The sequence below is a fragment of the Uranotaenia lowii genome, chromosome 3 (genome assembly GCF_029784155.1).
Source record: "Uranotaenia lowii strain MFRU-FL chromosome 3, ASM2978415v1, whole genome shotgun sequence".
NCBI lineage: Eukaryota > Metazoa > Arthropoda > Insecta > Diptera > Culicidae > Uranotaenia > Uranotaenia lowii.
The window spans coordinates 186774178-186795154 of NC_073693.1; the positions used below are offsets into that span (position 1 = coordinate 186774178).

Below are 20977 nucleotides of genomic sequence, written 5' to 3' on the forward strand. Positions count from 1 at the left end.
GCTCCACTCGATTATTCCAAAGGTAAGCCTCAAACCCTGGTTTAATAGGTTGGACCTGAGTCGGGATTTTATTCGTATATTCTCTCGTCTCATGTCCAATCATTATTCCATGGATGCGGTACTCTATCGTTTAAATATTGCTGGCAGCAATTTGTGTGGCTGTGGCCAAGGTTACCACGACATCGAGCATATCGTTTGGTCATGTGAGGTCCATCTAGCCGCCAGAGCGGATTTATTGGACTCCCTTCGGGCCCGAGGGAAACCACCCTACACCCCAGTAAGAGATGTATTAGCTGCGATAGACCTTGATTACATGTTTGAAATCTACCTCTTCTTAAAAGCTATAAACCTCCGTCTCTAACCAATCCTTTACTATTTTCTCTATATCTATTCTAGTTTTTAACAATGAATTGTAAATACAAAAAAAAAAACTGACTTTGGCTCCTTAAAACCTTCGGTATGAGCCGTTTCAAATAAACGAATTATAAAAAAAAAAAACCCTAGAACTCCCTAAAAACATCCGGTAAGAGATCACCCATACCTAAAGTTAATATCATAGGACCAAAGAAAACATCGCACTAGAAAGCGAACGGTAGTGGAAGAGCAAATTCAAAATCAGAGCACATGGCTCGGAACACATGGACGACGTTACGCGTAGTGATGTGATATCAGTGTTTCATCCACTAAAAACTTTCGGGTAGGAGAATTGAGCCCATAATATATTAAGTCAGAATAGGAATACAATTGTTTAGTGTTGTAACATAACGAATTCAAAGGTGTATTTCAGGTAAGTACGATCGTTTAAGTTTTAATTAATTCATTTCATTTGTGGGCAAAGTCTTAGAACCTAGGTATGTACATTGGTGTTTATTCTATGTTTCTCGTTTTCCTATCTCTACTTCATTCTCCTACCAGTGCGTGCAATTAATTCTCTCTCTAACTCTCTCTTTCAGATTTCAGTAGCTGGAACCGTGCTGTGCTAAGGAAGGGGCCAGAAGTTCATTTGATAAGCGTAACGCTTACCACACTTGAGTGTTATGCTTTGAAGATTTTATGTGGGGCGTTCATAAATTAATGTTCAAAATTTAGTATGCATACTTTTATGCCATCCACATTATAAAAATCTTAGACGCGTCCAACGGATAAGCAGTCCGTGAAAAAATATGTTGGTTATTTGATGTGATTCGTCTTTCGTGGACGAACATGAATGCTGCTAATGGAACAAAAGGGAATCATACATTTGGACTCACCGAACGATGCATTGTTTTTGCTGTTGATGTACTTACGGCAGCGGCCGTGTGTTGCTTTCGACCACGGGCAAAGTGCTGCTCCAACGAGTTATACTGCTGTTGCTGGGGCAACAGCCGGCTTCTGCTAACAGTAGTTGGGTCGTTGACCGTCTCGTAGCTCAGTGTGATCAGGACGCTTATCACAATAAGTCGGTGCTTGGAAGGCTGCAGATGATCACGACTATGGATGATTTTCGGATGAAGAGGAAATTCCTTGACCAACGTAGTTGGATTAGAGGGCTCTCGGGTTGGCTTCAGAGTAAAGATGTCCCTTCAATCAACCGGAGTTTCAATTTCAGATCGCGTTTGTTGCTGGCTGGGCGGTGGATTCTCGTGCAAGCTGCTGTTAACGAAATCGTGTGTGTCGTTTTTGGGAGAATGAAGTAGAGTTGATTCCGTGTTTTTAATATGCAATATATTAAAAAATTCCTGCAACGATTTGGTTTTACAATTTGCTGTGTTAACATTTTCATTTTTTACTTACGTTTACTGTTTTTCTCTATTCTAGGTACTCTATCTTCGATTCTTCTAAACGTTGTACGCGGCTTATCGTGATGCGTTCCTAAACAATATTTCGGTTATAATTCAGTTTGTTTACTAATTCATGGGTAACCTCACTTGTATGACGGGTAAGTATGTAAATAAGCTTCAATAACACGGCGACGCTTTTGACGCCTTTCTGGTTCTTCTGAACGCTGTTGCGTTTAGACGATTTACTCAGTGGATGCCTGATGTAAAATTATTGAAAGTAATGATTTATGTTCGACAATTTCATTTGATCATTTTAGTGAACTTACTAAACACGAGGGTCGTTTGGAACCCGTTGTGGTCGTATCACAATGGTGCTTATGCTGATCACTTGCCTATTTAATTAATAGATATTTAATATTGTTTCTTTCTTCTCTTTTCAGATGTGGTTACCTTTATCAAGGCGTGCTCAAATTAGTTATCAAAAACTGGCTCTAGTTTTAGTATTACAATATTTCACAAACTGCTCAATAAATCTGGCGCAATATCTTCTAATTCAGCTTCTTCTTCTTGATTGTTCTTATTACTAAAAAAAATATCTCTCCGAACTATTTCCTTACAAGATCAGGGTCTTTTCGCATGAGCCTTTTGCTATTTTGTATCAGATATAAAGTCCTATGCCTGATGCACGGAAAAAAATCTAAAAATTATTTTGATGGAGGCGCGCCGTGACATTCCCCCCCGTAAACCAGTTGCTGGTTTACCACTACATCGCGTCGAACATCAAGTACTGCGAGCTTTACAGCCGGTCGCTCATAAATTCCGTTTGCAGTTTGGACTACTGCTTCTCGTACTTCACCGTCTTTACCAGGAGTAGCCGAAATCACTCTGCCAAGAGGCCAGCAGTTGCGTGGTAGGTTGGGGTCAACAACAAGGACCACATCATCCACTCTGATCGATTTGCTCGGATCTATCCATTTCGTTCTTTTGGTGAGGTCCGGTAGATAATCTCGAATCCAGCGTTTCCAGAAAACGTTCGCCTCGATTTGAGATGTTTGCCAAGTATTTCTGAGAGCCTGGTTGCTATCGTCGAAAGAAGTTGCAGGCTTCAACCCGTTTGATGATCCCAGAAGAAAGTGATTAGGAGTCAAAACTGGCGAACTATCGTTCTCTAATGGCAAATTAGTCAGTGGTCTGGAGTTGACAACATTTTCGATCGCAATCAAAAGGTTTTTGAGAACTTCATCTGAAAGCTGATGACGTGGCTTTATCTGATTAAGATTCCTTTTCACAGATTGGATCATTCTCTCCCATGATCCACCCATATGCGGCGAAGCGGGAGGAATGAATGACCATGTTGTATTCGGGCTCGATATTTCCTGGATGACTAAATTCTGATCCATTGAATTAAGAGCTGTTAAAAGCTCCTTACTTGCACCTACCATGTTGGTACCACGATCACTAAATATTTTAATGGGAACTCCTCTCCTCCCCATAAAATTCCTCAGAGCCATAATACAGGATTGTGCAGACAGTGAATAGGCTATTTCAATATGGATCGCCCTTACTGTTAAACAAGTTATTAGCACACCCCAACGCTTTTCCGAACTACGCCTCACAGTGACATTAATAGGACCGAAGTAATCTACTCCAACAAACGAGAACGGTCTGGAAAATGCTGCCAATCTAGTTATCGGGAGATCGCTCATCGGAGGTGGTTGTGGAACGGCTCGTAAATTTTTACAAATTTGACAGTTTGTTCGTACCTGCCAGAGTATGTAGCGAGTCGGGGTACTATACGAAAACGTTGTCTTAGCTCGTTCAATACGGTGCGATGGTTGCGGTGATAAAAACGTACGTGGTAATGGTGAACTATAAGGTTGGTAATAGGACTTATTTTCGGAAGGATTATGGGATGCTTGGCATCCATGCTAGCCATTTTGCATGCTCCGATTCGCGTTCTGGCTCTTAATACCCTATGTTCATCTAGAAACGGCCAAAGTTCATAAATGGAACTTGATTTTGGTATAAGTTTTCGGGAAACGTTACCATCTGACAAAATTGTAATTTCTTCAGAGAACTTTTCAAGCTGTGCTTGTTTGAAAAGAACTAATTCGGCTTTGTGAATTTCTTGACCGGTGAGAGGACCAAGAAAGATGGGTTTATTGTGGGCCTGATTGTTACGGTTGATGAGGTATCTTCGAACCCATGCTGCTGTTCGTCTTAGGTGGTTCCAGCTTCTGAATCGTTTCGCTTCGAATAATTCTACTTTCACTTGGTGTAAATGTATGTGATGGTAAATGGATGCTTTCAATTCTTCTTGTGTTGGCTTGGTAACTACTCTCTCGATCGGCCACGTTGGCTCGTCTTCCTTCAAAAATTCTGGGCCATTCAGCCAGCGGCTATCATTTTTCAGCTCTGGTGACCTTTGATATTTGGTACCTTCATCCGCAACATTTTCATCTGTTGGTATCCACCTCCATTTTGACGTGAGGGTTAAGTCCAGTATTTCGCTGACGCGGTTTCCGACGTAGTTGGAATAACGGCGATGATCTGACCTTATCCAACACAACACATCCCTGGAGTCGCTCCAAAAGTACCGCTGATTGATGTTCAAATTCCATGCTTTGCATATCGAATTGGCTAGCCTTGCCCCTATAAGTGCAGCTTCAAGCTCCATTCTCGGGATCGATAGAAACTTAAGTGGAGCTACGCGAGATTTAGCTGCTACAATGACGCATTCTGTTTTGTCGTGTTGCTTGAAACGTAGGTAGACTACCGCTGCATATCCAAGTTCACTTGCATCGACGAACGTGTGTAGTTGGACGTTTGTATCTAACCCCAATGAGACCTCAGCGCGGAAGCACCTAGGAATACGTATTTCCTTGACTTTAGGTAAAACCGCTATCCATTCCAGCCAACGATCAAAGATGTTCTTCGGGATCTGTTCATCCCACCCAATCGATGTTCTCCAGGTCTGTTGTAGAATGATCTTCAAATGAATTAGCAAATTTGATAGGAATCCTAGTGGGTCAAACACAGACATGAGCGTTCGTAGTACTTCCCTCTTTGTGGGAATGCGGTTGCCTGCAAGAAGTTCGTCGTCGTGCCTTTTTGATAAACGGTAAGTAAAACTGTCCGTGGAAGTACACCACCACATGCCTAGAACCTTCTCCGTAGTCAACTCAGAATCAAGATTTAGACTCTTGTTTAAAGTGTTCGGTTGATTCAAAGCGGTCAAAACCTCTGTGGAGTTGGAAATCCAATTCCGCATTTCGAACCCGGCTTGTTCATGGACGAAACGAACCACGCGGAACCACGCGGAATAAAACATGGTTCGACCTCTTGTAATGGATGTTGCAGTCAGCAGATACAACAGGATCATCTTCTTTAACTACGGAATCTACATTTTGAAATTTATGAAGCAAGGGATGATGTTTGTAAGAGCATCCATTTTGACCACATATTATTTGGGATTTGCATGCTGTTCTAAAATGCCTTCCTAGACATCTCTTGCAGAGGCCGAATTCATTAACCGCAGCCCAGCGACCCTTGTAGCTGAATTCACAAAAACGCTTACATTTTTCCAATGATGTGCAGTTTCCTTTGCAAATTTTGCAGGATCGATCCACCTCAACCGTTGACTGAAAATGTTGCTTTGGCTTCCCTTTAGGTTCTCTTACTTGGTAAAATTGAGCGTTATACTTCCGAGATTCTAATAACTGGTCATTGTCGATTTCGGTATGCATGTTCAAATAAGCTGGCCCCCTTTTCGCGTTTTTTGATAATTTTGGATTGGCGTTGGCAAAGGAAGCTATTGGCGAAATGGTTTCTGCAAAATCATACAACCAGTCGCAGAATGTGGTAAGTCTAACATCAGCAATCGATCTTCGGTACCTGACCCAATCAACCTGGTATTGTATTGGTAGTTTTTCTACTAATTCGCGAAGCAATGCAACGTTATATGTGTACTCGTTCAGCTTGCATGCGTCGATAGTAGCGCACAAGTTTTTCACAGAAAGTGCAAACTCAACCATGGTTTCCAAACGATCAGCATGAGGAGAAGGGGTTGTTCGGATCCAAGAAATCAAATTATTCACGATGATTTCAGGATCTCCAAATAACATCTTCAAAGTTGAGATGATGCCGCCTACGTTGGATGGACTCATTAGCATACACTTAACCGCTTCGTATGCTTTACCCCGGAGACACTTCTGGAGTCGAATCAAATTTTCTTCAGACGTGAATCGGCACATACTGGATGTAGTGTTGTATGTTGCATAAAATAACGGCCATTCTTCCGGAACACCACTGAAGACAGGTAGTTCTTGAGACACAGCTTTCCGGGCAGCTACCTGACTATTGGTAAGGTCACCTTCAAGATAAACTTCTTCGTGAGCGTTTCCAGGCGTAGACCGAAAAGCACGATATTGCGGCGTTGAGCGGTGTCTAGGAGTAAATTGACCCTGAGTTGAATACATGGGTAGTCTTGCAACATCCTGTTGGATTCGTCCATCAGCTGCAGCGAAGTCGACATATGTGTCATCTGGAACCCTCCGTTGATGTCGTCTCTCGAAAGGCTGCTGAGAAATCCTCGGATGCAACTGTGCCGGATGATTAATTATGGTTGGTTGATCTGGCATGACATGTCTCTCTGCGGTTTTCGGATAATGAAGTTGATGTTCCTGCGGTAAATTTTGTTTTGAACGCTGAAACATAGATGGAGGTAGTTGGCGTTCTTCCATCTTTGTGTATGGATCAGCAGACTCAGAATCGTAAGCCATTTCTTGCATCAAATTGTAACGCCTTCGAAGCAACTCCTTCTTCCTTGTGTACTCTTCTTCATGAAGACGCTGTTCTTCTTCCAGTCTCTGCAACTCCAAACGGATGTACTCCTTTCCCACAGGTCGCGAAAGACTTGGAACGTGCTGCTGTTTCGATTGATCTAAAGACCCTAAATTCTGGTAACTTTGATGATCGCTTGACGGCATAACACAAAACTTGTCGGTTGCAGCAGTAGTGTACACTGGTTTATTTGAAACTGCGATCTTTGGCGGAAGCGAAGAACTCACTGTATAGACATTGCTAGATGGAGCGTTGAGTGAAAAAATATTTGCATACGGAGCCAGGGTATACGTAAGGGCTAAGGAGGTAGCGGGGGTGGCTATAAGCGAAGGCATAGTACTAACGATTGTGTTGGTTGAGGGAACCGTGAAAAGTGTTGGATCTATGGTACTATTCCTATTGCTAACTGATAACAATGAAAGCCTGTCTTCTAACTGAGGATACGATCGTGGTACATGGGTCTCGCTTATTGTACTTACGATGTGTTCGGTAATGTTTGCAGCTTCGCAATTGGCACATTTCCAACTGATGTCAGCGATATCTTCCGTGACACCCACGCATTGGAAGTGGTGCCACAAATCACAAAAGTCGCACTGCACCATTTCGTTTGTTTCTGGGCCGCCGCAGACTTGACAAAGGCTAGATGATACGTTCCTCGGAGTAGGTTGGTTACCAGGAATTTTGAAGACGAGTTTGGAACAAGTCTTGCACGTCCAGGCTCGTGTAAAATGCCTGAATGTTCGCATCGGGAAAATCTCCGATTATATCCGGATCTGTATTTTCCACAACGTTACTTCCGAATATCAAACTACCGCTAAAGGAGATGCGACGAGTGAACCGAAATGGCCGACACTGAGCGTGTGACTGACAAGCAGCGAGAGCGTGACGAAGATGGAGAACGAGAGCGAAAGAGGCCAACTCTTTCGCGAATCCGACAGCTTATGAGTTATGACATATTGACGAGGGGTAATCGGATGTAGAAGTCTAAATACAATATGTAACTTATAATGTGCGAATCCAATCCTTACATTCCCCTTCTTCTCCATAAAGAAAAAAAATCTTCGTTCCTCACAGCACAGAAGGCAATACGTTCAAGTTGTAGCTCTCTTTCTCGCGTACACTTTCAAGTTCATTCTTGAAGTTTGTAAATGATAGTATTAAACTGATTAACAACATTTTCCTTAATCTTGAAATAGTATTATTTTGCTAAAAATAAAATGAACTCAAGGAATAAGTAAACCAAAGAGACACGCCTTCAATTAGATGTTTTATCCTTTTCCCTACTTTTGTTGTTAAAGTAGAATCAGTTAGCAACAGACTTTAAATTAAACACCAACTCAATTCATTGTTACCAAAACGTGGAACGACATCTACCACCAATAGGAAATCAGTTGTTTTGCCATTGAACGGAGCTAACATAATTTCACGTAACGCTTTCTAGTAACGCTGTCACTGGTCAGATGCGTTACATAAACAACAATAATGAACAAAACAAAATAGAAAATATTGCACCATAAACATTTCCCCTGGTACTGTTTTGCAGTGTTCGATGCAGAATCTAGGGTTTCTGTTTGTATCAGGTAAGCTGCACGGTAATTTTAAATTATTCAGAGACTGATTTGTTTTGGTTCAGGAGTCGCATCATGTATGAAGATGAAAACAACTGAATTGAAATCAATCAAAATTTTGAGTTGTTTTCATCTAGCGAGTTTAAAAACCTGGGACTTAGCGAAAACGCACACTTTTTCATCCGCTCTAGATGAAATCTATTCAGAGCGCTTTAAAAACAAATGTTAATTTTTTTTTATTTTGATGTTCAAAAAAATCAAGTGAAGTTGGGAAAAGATTTCAAGGTTAGTAATAAAATTGATGAGTTTTTATAAGTTTCATGAGAAATTAAACGAACTTTTTTCTTCCCACAGAATTCTTATCTAATCGGACGCATTTGTGGTGGTGTCGGAACTTAATTTGCACGTTCAATCAGGGCCATATTCTGCTAAGATAAACCTCCCACTCCACGTACCGGATCCAGCTGGAACACCTGCAATGGAAGCGGCATACCACGACCGGCAACTCGGCCCATATCAGGACCCTGAGCACCTTCCGGAATAGGAAGACCTTCCTCCAGTGTTGGTGGTCCCTCCATCGTAAGCGGAACGATGTTTCCTCTTCGGGGCAGAAAGAATCCAAGAAATATTTTTCTTGCTTCCGTCGTGAATTATATTTTAATAAATTTCTATATTGCTCATATTGCTCCATATCCTGATTACTAAAACATGTATAAACACGTTTAATTTTTATTGAAATCCGAAATAGCAGTAAATTCTGCAGCAAAATTTTATAAATTTCTGAGTTATTTTGGCTCAGACCGTTCAAACGCTCCTTTAAAATGCCTGATTGAAAACAACTCAGAATTCGCGAAAACCCCTACAATTCATTTCTGAGTTTTACCGCTCTAATCAAAATTTGAGTTTTCCCAGTTTTGACGCATTTTGAATTGTTTTCCTTCAAATCTGAGTCAAGGAGAATTAGAGTGTGCTATACATGCATATTGAAAACTGTTTAACGAGTTTCCCCTTGCTGCTTACTTTCAGAAATACGGTGGTTGTTCTGGAAAGGTAATCCCGAGCAGACTTTTATGGCAAAATTATAGCAAATTTTGCTATCACGCCCTGAGAGCCAAATGTGCTCTCATTTTGCTGGTACACAGCAAAATGAGAGCACAAATTTTCATACATGGTTAGCAAAGTGATACCTAATTTTGCTAAAACTGAGAGTTTAACTACACCTCGATTTCTGAGAGCTTGGAAAGCATAATCATGCCAATTTAAGGTATCAAATATATTTCATCAACAGCAAAATTTGCCATACATATGCTCTCAAAAGCTATGCTTGCATAGCTTGCTATAATTTTGCGTAAAAGCATACTCGGGATGGAAACAAATATAAATATTTTCAGACGAAATTATAACTTAAAAAAATTATATAAGTATTACAGGATATACCAATACCAAACGCCTCAATTTATGCAACTGTTATATCAATTTCAGTATTCAGAACTCAATGTTAATTTCTTGTTACTATGCTTGACCAGCATGAAGTATTTTTAAAATCTAATCAGAAATTTAGTTAACCATTTTTAAACGCATTTAAAGAATCTCCTACAACCTACACCTTTATTCAGGCAAAATTAACTAAATTTTGCTAGCATAGCATGATAACAGAATTTGCTATAATTTTATTATAAATATTTGAGTACTAAAATTGCCTTAACTTATGCAATCGTAGGTACATTACACGTGTGAGATAAATATTCATGCATTGCTAAATCGCCTTTATTTATGCAACGGGTAGGTAATGATATTTAATATTAGAACAAAATTTCGTTTAGTTTTGTTGTTGTTTAAAATTTATTTTTACCTATATCATACAGTAATAAAATTTTGAAATCGTTTACATACGTATAAGCATCCCGTGTCCGTGAAATTGCAGATTAGAGCTAAATTCCAAGGAAAAAATTTGAAATGTTTAAATAGCTAAGATATATTGTAATTGATTTTTTTGGCTCGAAAATATAAAAATTTTGAATAAAAACATTTTTATTAAAAACAGATATTTCAAGTTGTTATCCACAAAAATAAGAATAAACTTTCATTAGTAATAATAATAATAATCTTAAGGCAGCCAAATAAAATATCTTAATTCTATAGCCGAAAGTTCAACACCACTAAGGGTCTGTTCGAATAAGTTTAAGTTAGCGTTTCTTAGCGAAATATTGAAATTCCGTAACATACCCTGTTCCTGCAGCAGATACTGGTTGATTCGAGAATGTGGGTGGGGGGATTGGTTTCCTGCTAAATATGCCAACATCGCCTCAGCTTGGACTCGTATTGAGTACTCTTTTAACCGTTGCTTCCTTCGGAACTTCATTGAATGTGTCCTTCGGTCGTCACTATTTGATTTGGTAGTGGACGCTGCCTCGATTTCCTTTTTTGCAGTAAACTCCATTGGTCTCTTGTTTCCGGGTAGATTTCTACCAATTTTAGAAACAAGACGAAGTCATCGGTAGAACTGTCGAAATATAAATACGCCTTTAATTAGAAATTTTTGCCATCGGAATTCAATAAAGGGAATAACGGCGGACATGCAATTTTGGATGCTGAACGTGCCAAAGAAATCATATGATCCTGGGGCTAGTTGTAACAACTAAAATTATCAACCTATCGCTAGATGTTTACAAGGTTTTAGTATCTTTCTAGGCTTAGCTAAAAATTCGACAATTATAACGTAATCTTTTTTCAAGAAAAATTGGCGTCATGGCCTTTTTTACTTACCGGGATTTTACCTCTTTCCCCTTCCAAAATATGGCTTTCGGATTTTAAAGGTTTTCTGGGTCCAATGGTTCTTCACATCAACCTGAATTTCAAACTATTTGCTACTAATTACTGAAAATTTACAATAAACGAAACGTGAATTGGCTACGCAAACAAAACAAACATTTTCCTGTACAAAAACAATTACACTCATAATTTTTTTCAGTCATTTTTTGAGTAAATTTTACGCTCATTTGTAATTAGCGATTTATGGTTAAACAAGTTTTCCATAAATGTACATGTTGTAATTTTGTGTTTCTGCATTGAGATTAATAACCTTGATAATTAAACTATGGATTAATTCAACATCCATAGTTTTCTAAACAGTAAAATGGAATGCAGGCGTTTGCGAATGCATCGGTATATTCCAATAAACTTCTACTTCTATGAACTATGAGATGTTTGAAACTGACTTTGAATGTTTTTATCCATTCCAATAAGCTTCACGAGCTTGTTCGTTTTCTTTATTTTTTTATATTAATCTCAAGTAGGAATTCGGAGATTTTTCGATAAGAATTACGAAAAACAAACATTTACGAAAAATTTCAGGCAGTTTACTGAATATTTTGCTATGTCTAAAAATTTCGCGAAAAGCGAACTTCTACTATGTTATTTGTGCTTTAAATAGTTGATTTATCAATGTTCATATTTAAGAGTTTTAAGTTATTCAACAACATAGAATTTTTTATTGGAACAAATAGTATAACTATAAAATTCTGAAGAAGTATAAATTTTACCAAATTTAAGTAGAAATACAAAAAAACTTATGAAACTCAATTTTGAGAATGCACAGTCAAACTCAAAGTAACGCGCCACCATCAGAGGTGCCAGGTATCCCGATTTTTCAAGATTGGTTCTGATTTTCGAAAGACCGTCCTGATTTTTTTTAAAACGGCTTGACTTGTCCTTTTTTTCAAATGTTTTTTTTAATGTACTGATTTAGAAAACAAAAATCGAAGTTCCTAATGACTTTAATTGGTATTTCGATATACATTTCGAAATTAATTTGTAATTCAATGATGAGAACATAAAAAAAACTGTAATAAAACTGGTATGATGATAATCTTCGGATCAGATGATGTTTAGATGATGTTTTTCAAAATAAACTGAAGGCCAACTAATATTCCGCTCCCTTTTTTTTGTTTCGATTATAGTCTTTTTACCATCTTTATGGTATTCATGACTTCAAACTGGCCTTGTTGACCCTTCAATGGACAAGGTAGTGCAGAAATTGAACTCTATTTTTTACTTATTTTTTGTTTTTATTTACAAACATCATTTCTTAATCCTGATTCGTGGTTTACTGATTTTTGAGAATGCATTTGGCATCTCTGGCCACAAATGAATTGCCATTTTAAACCTAATTTTGAGTTTGTAATCGGGAGCGTGTGACTAATGAATTTTCAAGCACGGATGAATCGGTGACTGTGATTTAACCATGGTATCAAACCATGTTTGTTTACACCTTAAGAATGTTTTTTCTAATAAAAAAATTATGTTATAATTTTGATTCCAGATTCGGTTTTTTTTTTGCAAAACGAAAGAAACTTCAACGATGTCTAATTCTGCTATAGGATAAATTGACAGCAAATGATGCTATAACTTTGGTCTCATTTTTTTTTTTATTTATTTTGCTATCAGTAAATTCTACACCAAATTTAGCTGAAACTTTGCTGGTGAAGCCTAAATTTGGTCTCAGCTTGCTGTCAGAAAAAATATTTTTGAGGCCTTAGTTATGCCAGATTTTGCTTTAATAAAAAATTTGACACCAGAAACTGCTATAGGTTTGCTGTTGACACTTTAATAAGGTCTCAGTTTGCTATCAATTTGGGCATCACAGTCTGCTCGGGAAGCCTAACTACTTTTAACCAACATGAGCTGAGTACGACGATCAGGAGGGATTCATGCTGTGCTACCCGGTAGCTTTTAGGACCGAATCAATAGTGGTATCCATAAAGCAGCACTGAATCGGCGCACCGACTTTGTGAATTCTGTCGTTGTCTGTCGGGACTGTTTATTCTTCCTATAGGAAACTGTCCGATGACGGCACTTGCAAATTCGAGCTTTTGTCAACACTTTGACTTCTTCTAGGTGGACGGCGAGATAGCTACATCGCGACTGAATGCATTTATGATGACATATATGTTACCTGCTATCGATACCAAAACTGGAAGTGCTCTAAAAATTACCACACCGAACATCATGCATGTCTAAATGCATTCTTCAGTCAAATCACTTTCCCAGCCAGCATGTATAAATTGCTCCCCGTTTATTGGGTTGCAGATGTGTAAAATGGCTCCTCTTTGCCTCGCGCCTCCTGTCGTTACTTCTAAGCACAAACATCAACAATGCAGAACTACCTATACGAAATCGAAAAGTCGAACGACCAGGAAACTTTATTGCTATTGGATGAAAAGAATTTGGAGGCTCAGAAGCGATACCTGGCATAACACCTAAAGAAAAATCGACCCGACGTGGGTTTGGAGCTGAACGACCTACAGTGATTGCACTACAAGTGGCCCTTGTTTCAGCATAGGATGGCCAAGATGCACCGAGCCATTACGGTGGACCGAATTATGTAGGAAAATTCTAGTTTCTTACTGCCGACGAGAATTGTCTATAAAAGGTGATCCTCTGTTTCAAAATAGGGTCCAACTTCGCATTTGCGTTGCAGTTGCAACGAAATCTTTAGGAGGTTTAATGCACTTCTAACAATTTTAGCCGATCCTAATCAGTAAAATGATGAAGTTGCAGCACGAATGACCAAATTGATGCTACTCTAAAAAGCCCGTGGGAAGAATATTATGTCAGTAAATTATACCATTTTCCTTTCGCCTTTTTATAATTTCCAAATAAATGGTCGCAATTAACGGCATTTTTTTCGTTTTTTAGCAGTCGCGATCATGCTGGAGGTTTTAGCTAGAGGACCTGAACAGGATCCTCATTTGGAGGCGAGCTAGCTGTACGTGGGGCTCATTGGAAATCTCTGGCTAAATTAGCGGCCTAGACATCTGATGATAAGTCTAACTTTTCCGATGGCACGGCTTGATTAGATTTGTTAGTTAGGTTGTGGCACCGTATTTAGAAGCCCACAGTCAGAGGTTACTCGTGTGGCTGCCGCTTAGGCTATACTATAGGTGACGAGGACACTTTTTCGATGGGCAACTAACCAAGACGAACCAATAAACTGCTATACGGCTGCTTATCGTATTAGCAGGGAGCCTTCATTCCTATCATCCAGGGTTTGATTGCTAAGAAAAGAAAGACCAGAAGTTACTAATTCGGCCTTGTTTTAGAGGATGATTCTGCACGTGTACGTTTTGACGTGCTGCCAAAAGCCTTTCGGAGGTTTGATCGATAACATGCTACATGTTACGCTTAGTGATGTAGCAATTGCAATTGTTCAGCATTATGAAACTGTTCACCAGGCATTGGTTTTTGCCGTCAAAATAATGGAGAACAAATTAGAAGCTGCTTAATCGAGTAATGGAGCAAAGGAACAAATGTCTCAGCAGGTGAACGTTCAAATGAAAGATGTTCAACAAAAATCGAAAAAATTTGCGGGAAGCGTATTGTTAAGGATTCTTAGCTAATGAATCATATTTTTAACAAGACACTTGGCAAACGATGAACTGGTGTATCTAATTTCTGTTGTTATTTACAAACGAATGTCCTCGTCTTGTGGGGTGATATTTTTCCTGCGGTCTCCTAAGAGAAATATCAGCTTAGCATGTCGTTTCGATAGGCGCAGGAAACGTATTTCTTTAATTCGGAAGTCTGGAGAATCGGCTCGACATTAGAACCGTTTAGCAAATAATAAATTCTTTTTTGCTGTTCATGCTACCTCATTCATGGCAAAGATATTCTATTCTATCAAGATACCCGGCTGAATAGTTTTTCGAACAAGTAGTCTGGGAAATAACTTTTTGTTTACGGTGCTGCCACCAGCGAAAAAGTCTTCAAGCTTCCAACTTGCATTCAAGCTTGCAAACACGTATTGACTGACGAAACATCCAAGGTGAGTATATATAGGAGGTGTCACCGAATGTCGGATTCCCAAATCAGTCATGTTAGTTTTAAAAAAATGGATCTCTCCAGTTCAAGGTTTCAAATGTTCAAATGTTTTGAGGGTAAAGACAAGCGGCCATCAGAGCAAAACCAACCAATTTAGAATTATTATCATGTTTTTTTAAGCAGTTATTCGTTAGTCATAGCAAAGACGATAGAATGTGTGTTACTTAATACCATTACCTTTAGAGAAAATTCATATTAAAAGGTCCCGTGCTTTCAAATTTAAATTTATTTCGAACATTTTCTCCATTCAACTAAACATACATGATTGCAGAACTAAGGATAATCTCTTAAAAGCTACGAATGTCACGGTCCGCAGGACGCCTCAGAGGACTTCTTTCCTTTGGTTTTGTAGGACTAAGAAGATCCCTCGATTGCTGGCGTTTATAATTGCGATCACGATTTCTTTTGGGACTGTGTTCCCTCGATCTTTGATCTCGAGTTCGTTTAGAAGCAACACGCTCCCTGGAACGAGATTTGCTTTTTCTCTTCGCAGCTGCATCAGTTTCATCTTCTCTTTTTTGGATTTGTTTGGTTTTCTGATTTTCATCTTCTTCGTTCTCGGGTCCAAGAAGATTCAACGAGGAAGAAGTGGGATTAAGTTTGGTTTTGCTCTGTAATTTCAATTTGAAAGGAGAATCACGTTCCATATCCAAAGGTTCAATTTCAGTAGAAAGCGATTCTTGACTGCTGACAGGTTCCGCCAACGAATCGTTCATGATGCTGTAAATCTTAGAAGGAGTTTGAACCGGTATCTTCGGGGTCGCTTTTGGTAAAAGATACTCCGGAATAACCAACGACGCATTTGGTGTGGAATTAAGATCAATCTTTGGTTCCGTCGATATTTCCTCACGCTCCGAACTTTTCATTTGTTCGAGCAATTCACTGGGGACAAGTTTTTCTATATCCTCAACCGGAATGATAGCTTTTAGAATCTTAGGGGGGCCGCTGAAAAATTAAAAGATCGAAAACCAATAATCTCTTAAAAGATAGAAATGCACTTCAAACCATTGCCATCGTCCCAGAATTAGGACTAAATGTTCATGTTCTTGAAAACCTGCAGGGAGTTTCCGCCTCGCAGTATGATTTTGCCCCGTTTTGTTCCGTCTGGTCAAATACATGAATAGCTGCTTCACGCTCCAGTTGAACAATCTTGAGATCGAATGCTTACGTGGTCTTTTTTTTCTCAATGATATCGTGTAGCTGAGATTCCATTTCAAACTTACACTAGCACTTTGACGGTGTTGATCCGAGTCGGAGTTCCGAAATCGTTGAAGAAAGTTGACGCAAAGCAGCAGAACGTTCTTTCGATTGTGGTGTAAACAAAAACTCCAAAGCATGCTGTTAAAATTTTCGAATTAATGGTTAAAGTCTAATTCGTCAACTTTATTTTGGCGCTAGTGTTTTGTTCCCAAAATTTCTCAGAAGCCGATAGTACCTGTTCATGGTCAGCTCTGGGTGAATTTTAGATTTCTACTATCTCCTTTGCCCTGGTGATCTTGGAAGGATCATCCCAGTAACCTAATAATCTATCAAATCTTGAGCAACCGTACTTCTTCTGACAAAAAAATTTCAATGCTGCCGCTGGCGTATTGACCTCTACTCTTGACTGAAAGTATCGTTTCAGCATAAAATCTTTTGCGAAACAGAACGTTTTTGATGAACGTTATCATAAAGTCGGCCAGGAACCAGAAATAAATAGTACTGAAAATCAACGATCTCCCTACGGTTAAGCCACAGGTAAAGGTATCGACGTTTTTGACACGTTGAAAGGTTGAAGACACCAATAGATAGGCCATCCATTTCAATGTTGCTTAGGTAGGCTCCTATCATTCCTGGAATAACTGTTCCTATTGAATTGACGCTTAACTGGCGTTGATTACCTTAAAGTAATTATATTTTTCCACTAACTTTCTTTTTTTCAACTGTAAATTTTTTGTATCATTTCCAGGAAACACAAGCTGGCGTTCTTGCCTGTAAATTATCGATTTCTCGCTTGCATGTAAAGCTTATTACAATCATAAAAATTCTTCAATAGAGACATGACCATGGCTGTTGGCTGAAGTTATTAAACTTTAATGCTGGCTTTTTTGCCTGTTTTAAATTTGGCGCTTCTGTCTGTTCAAAAGTTGGCGTTTCCGCCTGTCTCAAAGCTGGCCTTTTAGCCTTTCTCAGAGCTCCCGTTTCCGCTTGTTCAAAGCTGGCGTTTTCGCCTCCCCCAGTGTTGGCGTTTCAGCCTTTCTCAAAGCTGGGGTTCCGCCTCTGTCAGAGCTAGGGTTTCCGCCTGTTTCAAAACTGGCGTTTCCGTCACTTCATGTGCTAGCGTTTCAGCCTTTTTCTAATACTGGCGTTTCCGTCTCTCTCAGAGCTGGCGTTTCTGCCTGTTTGGAAGCTGGCCTTTCTGCCTCTCTAAGCGCTGACGTTTCCGCCTTCCTCAATGCTGGCGTTTTCGCCTGTTTCAATGCTGACATTTCCGCTTCTCTCATCGCTGGCGTTTCCGTCTTCCTCAATGCTGGCGTTTCCACCTCTCTCAGTGCTGGCGTTTCCTTTTTCAAAGCTGGCATTTACGCCTGTTTCAAAGCTGGCGTTTCCGCCTTTTCAAAGCTGGCGTTTCTGCCTTTTCGATGCTGGCGTTCCGCCTGTTTCAAAGCTGGAGTTTCCGCCTCTCTGATCGCTGGCGTTTCCGCCTTACTCAATGCTGGCGTTTCCGCCTCTTTCAGTGCTGGCGTTTTCGCCTTTTTCAATGCTGGCGTTTCCGCCTGTTTCAAAGCTGGCGTTTCCGCCTTTTCAAAGCTGGCGTTTCTGCCTTTTCGATGCTGGCGTTCCGCGTGTTTCAAAGCTGGAGTTTCCGCCTCTCTGATCGCTGGCGTTCCCGCCTTACTCAATGCTGGCGTTTCCGCCTCTTTCAGTGCTGGCGTTTTCGCCTTTTTTCAATGCTGGCGTTTCCGCCTGTTTCAAAGCTGGCGTTTAAGGTTTAGAGTAAAGGGGATTTTTGGTTTTGTCAGGTTAAAAAGCATCGTAAAACGAAACTTAAGATGGCGGTTTTTTTCGCCTGATTAAAATTACTTTAGTACGTTTGCGTCCCACTTTAACTTGACCGTCTGCCGGCTGGCGTATCTGCCTAATCCTATCAACTACGCCTTTCCCGTCTGATCCAAACCGACTGCACCCCATGTAAAACGAAAATCAGCTGACGACTCACGTCACACTCTGGGTTCTTGTCCAGTCCAAAGACTCAACCCGTTCTTTCAGTCCCAAAATCGAGCTAGCGTTACTCACCTCATACTTTTTCGGATCACTTTCATAAGATCGACGCCATTTTCTTTGCAATTGATCCAACCGGAGATTTTCCCTAGTTCTTTCCCCATCAAAGTTTTCAGGGGTCCTGTCACGGTCGCCAATGTAAAATGCCTGAATGTTCGCATCGGGAAAATCTCCGATTATATCCGGATCTGTATTTTCCACAACGTTACTTCCGAATATCAAACTACCGCTAAAGGAGATGCGACGAGTGAACCGAAATGGCCGACACTGAGCGTGTGACTGACAAGCAGCGAGAGCGTGACGAAGATGGAGAACGAGAGCGAAAGAGGCCAACTCTTTCGCGAATCCGACAGCTTATGAGTTATGACATATTGACGAGGGGTAATCGGATGTAGAAGTCTAAATACAATATGTAACTTATAATGTGCGAATCCAATCCTTACAGCTCGCTTGATAGCGTCGTCCGAAGCGTTGACACATCTAAAATGAAACCAAATAGCGCACCTGTTACATTGTAGCATTCCAGCAGTAGATCCGGGAAACAAGCAGGAAACACCGATGCATGACATGGACAGAGCTCCTTGAACCTTCTTTGGAATTGTTCCAGTGCTTCTAGTCACCTCCTGTGCCGTGGATGAAGCTTCCGACGTCATATTATTAAACGAATTTTTTAATGTCGTTTTTGGGAGAATGAAGTAGAGTTGATTCCGTGTTTTTAATATGCAATATATTAAAAAATTCCTGCAACGATTTGGTTTTACAATTTGCTGTGTTAACATTTCCATTTTTTACTTACGTTTACTGTTTTTCTCTATTCTAGGTACTCTATCTTCGATTCTTCTAAACGTTGTACGCGGCTTATCGTGATGCGTTCCTAAACAATATTTCGGTTATAATTCAGTTTGTTTACTAATTCATGGGTAACCTCACTTGTATGACGGGTAAGTATGTAAATAAGCTTCAATAACACGGCGACGCTTTTGACGCCTTTCTGGTTCTTCTGAACGCTGTTGCGTTTAGACGATTTACTCAGTGGATGCCTGATGTAAAATTATTGAAAGTAATGATTTATGTTCGACAATTTCATTTGATCATTTTAGTGAACTTACTAAACACGAGGGTCGTTTGGAACCCGTTGTGGTCGTATCACAATGGTGCTTATGCTGATCACTTTCCTATTTAATTAATAGATATTTAATATTGTTTCTTTCTTCTCTTTTCAGATGTGGTTACCTTTATCGAGGCGTGCTCAAATTAGTTATCAAAAACTGGCTCTAGTTTTAGTATTACAATATTTCACAAACTGCTCAATAAATCTGGCGCAATATCTTCTAATTCAGCTTCTTCTTCTTGATTGTTCTTATTACTAAAAAAAATATCTCTCCGAACTATTTCCTTACAAGATCAGGGTCTTTTCGCATGAGCCTTTTGCTATTTTGTATCAGAGCTAAAGTCCTATGCCTGATGCACGGAAAAAAATCTAAAAATTATTTTGATGGAGGCGCGCCGTGACAGTGTGCCTAATTAGGCAATAATTATTAGCACAGCACGAGCACGGGTATTTATTATGCACGACTTTACCTTGCAATGTAGCTACACACAAAAAAAAAAGCATAGTAAAATTACTAAATCCGTGGTTTAAACGAACAACAGGCGACCATATTTTTGAGTCAAATATGTTTTGTTGTTTATAATACCATACGCATAGCTATTTTACCATGTGCTCAATTTGGCTGCGCATAGTAAATTCGACTGCGTTTTAGTAAAATTGTCAATGAAATGATGCATTGTTTTACTTTGTCCCTAGTAAAATTAATATGTTTCATGATGAAACTAGTATGTGTTATGATAAAGATTAGGAGGAGCGAGGAGCTTGATTTAAATAGTAAAATTACTATGTATGTTTGTTTGTTTATTTGCATGCATGCATTATGACATTATTTGAAACATGAAAATTCACACTTCCGACACACGTCGGTCAATGTTAGTGTGTTCTCCCGATGCTCTGGAATGATTTTCAAAGTTATGTAACTATAAAGCAGCTCAAAATTAGTTTTTTTTTACAAACGGGTTTGATGATTAATCATCCTGAATTAGTGTAAACAACAAGAATGTTTACCATAGTAAAATTATCATACGCACTTATGTTTTTGAGTCAAATATGTTTTGTTCTCAAAAGAACGATGTGCGTAGTATTTTGTTGATATGAATTGGTGCCACAATGTCAAAATTACTATGCGGACGGTAGTTGTGATAGAAATGATGATGAAATTATCATGACCATAGTATTTTTGACAACAAACATTGAGATTTGTCGTAAATTACCAGGTACATAGTAATTTCAATATTGTTTCATGCGCACTTTCACAAAATCGATGTTAAACTTTTCGTGGTTGAAAATACTATAGCGCTGAAATGGTAAAATTATCATGACAGCGTCTTTGGGATGACCACTCAATTTTTTTCCGTGTACCTTACACACGCATTCACGCACTAAGCCCTATAGTAGCAGTTAAAATTGATCCTGCTTAAAGTAAAAGAATTTAGTCTCCGAAATATTTGATCCCACATCACTTTTACCTCTACTACTAATTCAAATAAAAAACGGCGCGAGCAAACTTCTTCCACACGCGATCACGATCCAGATTGAAGTGATCGATGGTGTGC

At 39.4% G+C, this 20977-nt stretch overlaps 1 protein-coding gene across 1 annotated transcript; it reads right to left on the minus strand.

Annotated features, from left to right (window-relative positions):
• Positions 1–15336: 15336 nt before the first annotated feature.
• LOC129752934 (uncharacterized) lies at positions 15337–16261 on the minus strand. The gene is made up of 2 exons (XM_055748724.1): positions 16218–16261; positions 15337–15994 (listed from the first exon to the last, which is right to left on the minus strand). Exons 1-2 carry the CDS (start codon positions 16259–16261, stop codon positions 15337–15339), a joined length of 702 nt encoding a protein of 233 aa, XP_055604699.1.
• Positions 16262–20977: the final 4716 nt, after the last annotated feature.